At 37.3% G+C, this 10,805-nt stretch overlaps 1 protein-coding gene across 1 annotated transcript; it reads right to left on the bottom strand.

Moving 5' to 3' along the window:
* Window positions 1–6,480: 6,480 nt before the first annotated feature.
* Window positions 6,481–7,178, bottom strand: LOC149241165 (uncharacterized). Its single transcript, XM_089367453.1, has 2 exons — window positions 6,973–7,178; window positions 6,481–6,794 (listed from the first exon to the last, which is right to left on the bottom strand). The coding sequence occupies exons 1-2, from the start codon at window positions 6,985–6,987 to the stop codon at window positions 6,483–6,485; spliced, it is 327 nt and encodes a 108-aa protein (XP_089223579.1). The 5' UTR covers window positions 6,988–7,178; the 3' UTR covers window positions 6,481–6,482.
* Window positions 7,179–10,805: the final 3,627 nt, after the last annotated feature.

The raw sequence follows: 10,805 nt of genomic DNA, 5'->3' as shown, positions 1-10,805 counted from the left end.
ACACAATCGTGGCTAGGTTTCAGACTATCATGGGATGTGCAAACACAATTGAATAAAGAATTGCCCCACAAATAGCAGCCCCAATCATCCATACTGTAGGCAATCCCAGTACAGATACCCAATTAATGATTGCAGACATTAACACAAACATTAGGGCATTGAATCCTAGGATCAACAGACAGACCCAGATATATGTCACCACAAAGGCGTTTCCAGAGCTTCGGCAGCTGTTTAATCAACCTCTGTCATGAAGGCCTATTGCCTGCATAAATAGAGGCAACTGTATGGGCCACTGCTGCTCTTGCCCACATTGAACATGTGACTAGAAATGGCAGGCAGAGAGCATAAGAAATCATGGTCTCGGAGAGCTTGTGATATATGAGTTTGGTGAGATGGGCATCATGATCATCATATGAGAATAAACCCAGTGCTTGGATTTGTTGTGAGATTTTGGCTACAAGGAGGCGATCGAGAAGGGCTTGGGAGAGAACAATTACAGAAGAAACCGGGTATAAAAGTAGAAGGCAATTGAAGTGAAGAAGGAAAGATGGTTCACAGCAATCACTACAGACTCCTTGAAGATACCCACTAAACTCAAGAGGAAGAAATCCTCCAAATTCCTTTGCTTTTTCCGAGCCATGGCAATCCCAAAAGTGATACACAGTTACTTTAATCTTCCAAACCATAACACCTGATAGAACCTACAGTAATCTCCACTCTGTGAACCCCTTGGCAGTCTTTGTGTATGGGTGCCAGAAAAAACAATGTCAATACAACTGAAAGAGAACTGATTTGAATTGTGAGAGCGCGTGGGAATCTAAGAGCCCGCCTAATGAAGATGAGTTCTGTCTTGGCATTGGTTAAGAAACAGAGTCAAACTTAATTGTCATAACCCACCTGTTTTTGAGGCAATAGGCTATAACTTTGCTGTCTTTGAGGAAATTAGTGTGGTAGATTAGACAGCCGCATTGTGTAAGCACTAATACCCAAAGAAACTATCCATTAAGCTAAGGGAATGGATAACGTAAACATACAAAGACATCAAGCAATGCTAGCGTGAGAAAGGACACTAATGAGGACCTGCGCAATGAAGTGTACCTACAGGATAAAGCTTTAGGGTGGTATTGTTTGTAAAGCCATAGGTGGAAAAGAAGGGGATTATTGATCATGTGGAATAAAATCTCAATACAGGGATATGACTATTCCAGAATTTTGATAGACATGAGCAAAGCTAACTGATCTTTAAGCGGAATCAACTGATTTTTGATGGACATGAGCAAAGTCAACTGTTTAACTTTGATCATATCAATCATATCAGGTATTCCACTATAATAAGATAGCTTGCCATCACATATATAACAACTACAAGTCAGATATGGTACACAAGGCAGGACACTGAAACCACTGATGTTGTTTGTATCAGAGCAAGAGAAAAATGACATAAATGCATTGTATGATTTTGCACCCGGTATAGCTAGGTAATCCGAAGCTAGCTCTAGAAGTGGGTACGGATATCAACTAATGAGAAATAGAATCTTGTGAGTAAAAATGCTTATCATAGCAGAAAGCATTGTAATATGGAAAGGGTTCTCCTTTCTTTATGGGGTAATGTAAAAGAGTAGTTCTTATGGAAGAGTTCAGCAATTTCTTAGGTCAATTTATAAAATTTCATAAGACCAACGAGGAGAGTAAAATCTTCAATTGCACCTGAACATGCGTAGAACAGTCAAGAAAGGTATGCCTCATAGGGTTGACCTAAATTTGAAAGGATCTCAATGAACCCAGCTAGATGACTATAGAAGTACAATCTTCAAATGCAGACTCTGCCAAGATGCAGGTCGTCTAATGACTGCCTGCACAAGAAAGGTACAGCAAGTGGAAGGACATTCAGAGCCATAATAGATCTCCCATAGATGGCCTGCAGTGGGATTCAAAAAGTTGAGAGGACGAAAATAAGACCCGGTTAGATTAGAAGACAACCAAAAGGAAAGCAACCAAAATTATAGAAACAACAGCTATAGAGAAGGTCCATGAAGAAGGAAGAAAACTCCTACAGACTCTCGAGTCTCAGCACAGGAGAAGACCACATTTGAGAATAGGAACCAGGGGAAGAAAACCAACCATAGCCGAATTTGTGAAAAAAAGAAATGAAGAAGACCACAGAACATCAAGATCCCTTTGCCAAATCCTCAACAGTGGAAAGTGGATACAAAAATCGATTCAAACAAGGAGCAAAAAGCAATGTCTGTTTGGTGGTTTTGTTTTAGCAGAACAGACATGCCTCATACATGGCTTCTAAGCTAAAGGAAGCCATACTATGCAGTGCAGCTCCTCAGGACATGTTTCTTAAAACTTTCTTTAGAGAAAAAGCATCAAGCAAACAGAAGTGAACTGCTTCAAATAAATAGAAGGAAAAGAGTGCTACCTTGGAGACATGTTCCAGAGTGACTGCTTGAGGAAAATGGGAACCCTAAGCTTGATGGAGACAAGAACATCACTACCCTTGAGTGGAAGACACCTCCCTGGCTCACCGAATTTGGGGGTCAGTATTTCATGAGCAAGAGGGTGAAGGTTGTTCAAGGAAAATATCCTTCTGGATATCTCTCTCCAAGACAGAGATAATTTATTGCCAGGGTAATATCCTTCAAAATGATATAAAAGCTTTCCTCCACCACTGGCTACTGCATAATCCACTCTCCGTATTCCATCAGCCGAATGTTTCTCAATCTCTGCTTCAACCATCTTCTGTACGACGGCATGGAAATCGCTGAAACTAATGGCAGACTTCCTATCTGCAACTGCACCCTTTTCATTCATAAGAGCCTTTATAAGATCCATGGCATCTGTGACAGTAAGAAGACCATTTCATCGTAACTATACGGATATTTCTTCCAAATGATCGAGATAAAATATTGTGATATGCACTGACCTGAGTTGCTTGGAGAATCTGAATGTCATTTCTGCCGCAGAATTACAATAACGCGTGTAAAACAGGGAAACACTATTAAAACAAATTAATACGATAGTTGTTCCTAAGTACCTTGGACATTTGTCGTTAACTGGGTATTTAACTCTGTTTATTGTATTTAAATCACATTTCCACTTGTTAAACACCATCCATTCATGCACCCGACATATAATGGAAAGCGCGTACACCTGGGTTGTTGCATGGCGACTCCCCTTCTGCCACACACCCTCTACCACATGTTGGCCACATGGAGTAAGGTGGGTAGCATTCTTGGGTTTTAGTGAATGATCCAGATTACTCGAGGTAATCGAATGGTTATCCCTAGACGTTCAAACCCTAACCCTTCATGAAGCACCCAACATTCGCAGTTTTATCAGGGTGTTTGTGGCGTTTGAGAACCAGGGCTCTCCAACTGCCTTCGGAACAAGAAGTTCGTTTAATATTTCCCCTGGACACTCGAACAAAATTCCACCCACTGCTCCCTAAAGGCTTCTACGGGAATAAGATCAGCTTTGCATGCGCAAAGACGACAGCGGGAGAGCTGGCCAAAAAACTGTTGTCTTTCGCTCTGAAATTGATAAACGAAGGGAAAACGGCTGTGAATGACCAGTATATGCAATCAGTGATAGATTTTATGGAATTGGAAGGGCTTTAGTTTCTCTTGAAAATCTCTTGTTCAATATTCTTGCAAGGTGCAGCAAGCACAAATTCAACAGCAAAGTGATAGCCTATTGCCTCAAAAACAGGTGGGTTATGACAATTACGTTTGTCTCTGTTTCTTAATCAATGCCAAGATTCCACCAAGGTATGGCATGTTTTCTTATTCAATGCCATATTCTGCTTTGGCTTCTTCTAGTTCAATTCAGAGGACGTTGTACCTGGGCTGAACCAAGCTTATGCCCTTCTTGGACAGGAATTCTCAAATCATTCGCTGGAGTCAAAGGGGTTGGAGTCTTGGACTGAGTCTCCTTCCCAAAATTGGTTTGACATTTCCCTCTCTTACCCAACTCTTCCATTGTTAACAGGCAAGTATGCTAATCAGAGTCAGTGAAGAGAAATGGGAATGGCGGGCGCCACTGTACTCTCTGGTGCTTTCTAGACAATGTTACAAGTTACTTATCATCTAACAGGACATTGACCATACAGCTAAGAGCAATTGCTCTGCAATATTGTGTAATAAGCTAGGGTAATTTTACGCTACGATTCTGTAGGACTTTAACAAAATTTTTTCCAGTACATAAATTAATTCAACATCAGTAACATCCTCTGCTATAAATAGTGCCAATTGTTATAATAAACTGAAACAGAGCAATAAGTGTTTCACAACAATTAATGTTTCGGTCCAATGTATTGTTTGTATATTCACACCAATAAAACACAAAATTACAATGCATTCCATGTTCAGTAACCTGAAACGATTTGTCTAATCCTTGATGAGGTATGAGTATGTTAGGTTAACGCACATACTCAGAATGCAGATGCCAAGCAAATACTTAATACAACCAGGAATCAGGAAAAAACCAGGAAAATGAGAGAGAATGGGATCAGAAAACCCATTTTTGAGAGCACTAACCTGAAATTTAAACAGAAGAATTCTGAGAACCTGGGAATCTGGGCAAACAATTTCTGAACAAGAAAATAGAGCTGTACCTGCCATAAAAAAACCCTTAAAAAACCCATAAGAAAACACGAGAGAATGGGATCAGAAAACCCATTTTTGAGAGCACTGACCTGAAAATTAGGAACAATTTCTGAACAATAAAACAGAGGTGTAAACAGTGTATACTTGAGCACCTGAGTGAACAATTTCTGAACCGTAAAACGGAGGTGTAAACAGTGTATACTGAATAACAGAGGGCTAGGTCGTGCAGAAAAGATTGCACAGCAAAAACGGGACACATTATTGCAGCAGTAAGTGGAAGAGCACAAAAACATTATTGCAGAGGGCGTGGAAGAGAACAGGAAGAGCAGAAAACGGACGGGACACATTATTGCAGCAGTAAGTGGAAGAGCACAAAAACATTATTGCAGAGGGCGTGGAAGAGAACAGGAAGAACAGAAAACAGACGGATATGGTGGAAGAAAACAGGAAGTTCTCCGAAATTGCTGAGAAGAAACAGAAATTGCACGACACATGTGAACAATTTGCCCGCTGAATGTGCAAGCCAGCTGTCAAGCTTAGAAACAATAGGACCACGAAAGGCTCACTCAAAGGAAAGGAAGGCCTATCGGCCTAAATACTACCAATTGTCCCAAAAGGTACAAAGAGAGGCCGATAGGATTATTAAATTAGAGTTGTTGAATTTCTCTAAAAGAGATATTGGTTCAAGCCTACAAGGAGCAAAGAGATTCGATGTTTGGAGTTCTATGCTATTTGGACATCATATTTCTTTAAATACAACGTAATTTTTTAGAAAAGTTCAAGCCCAATGCAGTTCTGCCACGCAAACAGTTCTGCCATGCAGACATACACTTAAATTGCCACTGGACTTATGATATTGACAAATTCAAAGTAAACTGGTATACAAGAGAATGTACCAAGCTAAACCACAAGTTACACATCTTCATACCTGAAAAAGTACATAACAATGGTCTGGCAAATCAATAGCGATATCTTAATTTCTTTTCCTTCCATATACATACAATTGCTCCAAAGGCAAGGACAAGAAAATTTTCAGCTCTAGTGAGCACCAGTGGGTCACTAAAACGAGTGACCACGAGAAGAGACACAATTGTATTAATCCAAAGAAAATACAAAGTTGTTAATTAGAATTCTATTGTCAAACACTATTGTTCTCATAAGTAGTGTTTGTTATCACATGCGTTTACAGTAGCTATTCAAGTTTCAATTTTATTAGATCAGTTAGAACTTGTTTTGGTTCACAATCAATATCTGCTATTCAACTATATGTGTTTTATGTTTTGCAGATAACATAAAGAACAAAATGGTAAATCTCATCCTCTCATCAATAATCACTATTAAGTTGTTTACATATTCTACTCTTCAGTGATCCAATGAAGTGTAATTAAGATGGCCATCATTCCATTGTCAACCAATGGAGTGTAATTTAGATGACCATCATTCCATTTCGAGTTACAGTGAGAAATATTATGTAAAATATTATATTGATACTAAAATGCATATAGAACCTAAGGATGTTGCCATTGTCCTAACTCAATAATCATAGACTCATCCGATAGAGATCAACCACAAGAATAATGTCAAGCTCTATCATCCAACAATAAGTTTTTCTTTTCAATTAACAAGCTACAAGTTCTTCGGCTGTCGCATAAAATATAAATTCAGTAGTTAAAGACACTAGGGCCATTATAGCTAAATATGCACCAAGGTTTACTGCTTCACCTGACCAGAATGCAAAAAAACAAATGCTACAATGCAGTAGCAATGGATTCTTCAGCTAAAATTTGCCAGACTTTGATTAATTCACATAAATCTCGAACGATATCAATTGTTCAAAAGTTTTAAACATGCAAAGAAGCACAACAGATACATCTAGTTCTTTGATCCTGCATGTCCCATCCCCATCAATCTGTATTGAAATAGGCTCTCAACCAAGGCCAAGCTCATGTTTGTAATAAGGGCCACGAGAAGAGCTATCTGGGTCCTCCCTCTTATCAGAAACAGGGCTCTGAAAACAGCATCCAGACCATAACAACAATCAGATTCCATAGACACACAAACCCTCGGAAACCGCTGAGTTTGTTCAGCTGTTTTAAAAACTAGGGCTTTCCCTGTGTGTGGAGCATTCTCTGCTTCTTGGCGAGGTGCGACATAAGAAATAACAGACAACCCGCAACCTGGAACCTGCACAAACAAAAAAAACCATCACGGGATTACCCCATACTCGCTAAAGCCTTCGATCTATGCAACTGAAGTTTGGATCCATAGATCTTGATACAGAACAATCAATCAGGATGATGAAAACAAATTTGATAGTGAACATCAAATGGCAATGCCAACATGCAGAGCTTCACTGATTTACCTTAACAACTTCCATATCGTACCAATTCGGGATCTTTATACACGATGACCACGTACTTGGATCTGCTGATTCAAACGGGAATTCAGTCGATCGGATGGGAAGCTTCAGAAGCTTTATGCTACAAACAAAGATACACTTCTTCAATAGAAGAGTAATGAAAATGTTGAAAATACCTCCGCGGAATTCGTCGCCATGGTAAAAAGTGCGGTGATGCTCGTTTCGCAAAATGAGAAGGAAGGGCAAGCTCACTTTATCCAGGAGATGAAATTATGGCGGTCAGTGGATCTCTGACATGCCACGGACCCCACCGTAAATTTGCCGACTTGTAGATTTGTGAGATTTTTATATTTGAGTTGGTAGCAGGGGTTAAATCTGACGGGTCCCCTTACCCATCAAGCGATTTTTTCGTGACGGTTTTATTTTCAAAGTTCACTTCATATGACTTCTAATATTTAGATTTATCAGTTTCATTTAACTTTAATCAAATCATATCTGAAATTTATGTTTAACAGTTTCATTTAATTTTAGTCAAATCATATCCATAATTACTCACATGAAAATAGTGAATATTGGTATTATTGCAAGTTAATACTTCACTGAGCTTTAGATTCCTTCTGTGAACAAAAAATTCTCAAACTTTAAAGCATATACAAACACATACTTGGGAATCTATCTAACCCAATGTTTCCATGAATTCTTGTCCTCGGCTGGCAGCCAACTGGTCAAAAGAACAAAGAGAATGACTCTGCAAAACCAAATGTCGGTTGTAGCACCATGATACCCTCTGTCAGCAACCACCTGCACAAGTAACCAAATTCTTGTATCAAGAACTCACAAGTACTAAAATTTAAAAAGCGGGAAAACAAAATATACTGCAGTTTAAATTAATTTGGCATCTTTATTACAGGTTCATGGCTATGCAGGTACCTCGGGTCCACAAGTCTTATGCAGCAACCCATCTGCCTGGCCCCAAATAACCTTCTCAATACTTTGCATCAAAATTATTCCCAGTTGAGGCTGAGCATTGAAGCCGAAATTAGATATATTGACATTTCCCTTGTCAAGCCCTGAAAGTGCATCCACAACCCTAATGATAGAAGAATATAGACTTTGTAAATTGAGATTCTTGACGATTGAAAATATAAATCAAAAGGGTTTATTCTTGGTAATGAGATATATATGATCTATGGAAGAAGCACTCAATAAAGCGTGAAGACTTGTACATGTTATAGAATTTTTTCACAGCCTTTATAGATTTTTTTCACAAATTTTGCTGTCACCTTTTACACATGGCCTTGGCATACACACTGAAATATCATAATCTATTTTACGAACGCAATAGCTTTCGATCGAGATTCGCAGTACCTTACATTCGAGATTCCTACTCAGATTCTCAAACTCCCACGCATTTTAACAAGCCTTTCAGACAAACAATGTTGAGAGCGGCTCGGTGTTTTGAAGCAACTAGAAGTTTGTGAAATGATGGAGATTATCAAAATAATTTCTGATTTGATAACGTCGCAAATTCTCCATGGTGCGCTCCACTGCTCATTTTCTGCCTCCAACACATGAAACTCATGTATCCGATAATAATATAAATAGCAGATTAATAGCTATGGCGCACCTTTACATCGAAACCCCTCCTCCTCCATCATAAAGCTCATGTATCCGAAAATAATATAAATAGCAGATTAATAGATTAATAGTTGTGGCACACCTTACATCAAAACCCCTCCTTGAAGAGGAGATGTTTCTACATATATATAATAAATAAAAACAGTGAATGTAGTCAATGTAAAATCGTAACTTCGTGTGGGCATGGTTTGAGATGTGAATCGTGTGGACAGACTTCCTCTGCTTTTATCTTCGCCACGCCTTTCATGTCGACGGCTAGATTGTTGATTCGAGTGGTAGCCACTTTGCTTATGTAATAGTTTTATATTCAATTTAGTGGCCAAGTCAGATTATTCTAAATATTTTATGCAACATGTCATTGTTATATATATATATATTTGAAACTTGTCATTTTCCGATCTACCTGTCATTATGACACTTTCTAAAATTATTGGCAAGTTGCCATTGGCGTGTTTATTTTGAAATAAATCGTATTTTACGGCTAAAAACAGTGAAAACGTGTATATGGGCGTCAATTTTAAAACTTGATTGGTAGCCTATGTAATATGATTGGTTTAGGGGTTTTCATGGTGCTAAATCTATTTATACATTCAAAAAAGCTTAATATAAACAAATTTCGCTAGGAAAATAAGCTTAAAAAATGGTTTTTCCAGCACAATTTTGTCAAAATCCAACATAAATTTTTGGAAATATAAGGCCAAGTTTCAAAATTTTAGGTGCTCGAGGGCTTATTGATGATTCTAAATCCATTTCCATCATTAAAGAAAAATGGTCAGATTCCAATGAGAAAATAGTCATCTAGGCATAGTAGTGGCCTACCTGGACAAGTCTCATTAGGTAAACATTTTGACTTGGTCAAAAATAAGAATAAAATAAAATTAATAGGTATAATTGTTAATTGAAACATTTTGGGTATGTCAAATTAGATAAAAATAGAAATAAAATTTTAAAGATAACGATTATAATTATAATTATTAATAATTAAACCAGCTCAGATCTATTTTAACCTCGGATTTATAAGGCCCGAGAGGGATCTTTCTAACTCCAAACCTTTCCTAATGCTTTGCACCTAGAGAGATTTGGTTGCTTAAGAAGGATCTAGGCTGATTTTCATAACTTATTTTCATTCAAATTAAAAGAAAATGTTCTTGCTTTTAATAATAACTTCTCGTAATATACTTTTAATATATTCATCTTTATAAATATTTATATTTTTAATACTTATATATTTCTTTATGTTATTTTTATTTTTATTTTTATGTTTATATATGTTTAAATTATTTTATTTTATTTTATTGGTTTTAAACTAATTAATTAAGAAGGTTCTAGGCTGGTTTACCTTATGAGAAATTACAATCTCAAAGATAATTGAATTGTCATGACAATTCCTACATACAAAAAGATGTTAAAACATAGAATAGTTAAGCAACATCATTTTAAACATTGAATCAATGCATTGCAAAATACATTTAAAAGAAAATTCACAATCTTGCTCAAAACATAGGAATACATTTTTTAAAAAATCACAATCTTGCTCAAAATACAAGTCTAAAAATATCGAAGCATATATTAATTTAGCATAATCATATAAATTAAATGATTCATCAACGTTACGGAGTTGTCTTTAGTGCGACTTTTTGGACTTTCCGGTGTCGATGGAAAAATTTGAGGTGAAATCTTGATTTGTGTTATTTAAACTAGTTTTTTTCACTGTATATATGGATTCAGCACTCTAGAAAACCCCACGGCACTTCGATTGCATAAGATTACCCATCAAGCTTGTGATTTCAATAAATTCCTGCCAGATTTTAAAGAAATTACACCGGAAAAACCCACAATAAAAACTTCCAAAAAAATCACACTAAAAAAACTCTCTTATTTACGTAAACATTTATAATTTAAAAACTTTTTATAAACTCTAGATTTATTCTTAAATTATTAAATCTACATCATTTATAATACTTTTTAATTAAAAAAATAAAAAATTCTAATAAGCATGGACCATGCCTATGGGAAACACACGATGATAACTTTCTCCGCGGGAAACGGACTTCCTTCTCGGCAAGAGCTAACCAGCCTGCCATAGGGCATTAAATGCCCGTATGGAGGCGGCCTTTACCATGCATGTCGATGCTCTTCATGCCTGCATCCATCGTCCATCCATCGATTATCTGGCAGCAGGACGGCCAATCGCATCA

This window comes from Pinus tabuliformis, chromosome 8 (genome assembly GCF_031772625.1).
Source record: "Pinus tabuliformis cultivar Carrire ecotype Pingquan chromosome 8, CPIR1, whole genome shotgun sequence".
NCBI classification, from domain to species: Eukaryota; Viridiplantae; Streptophyta; class Pinopsida; order Pinales; family Pinaceae; genus Pinus; species Pinus tabuliformis.
Note: the sequence above shows the minus strand (reverse complement) of the source record. Positions and strands in the feature narration are given on the sequence as shown.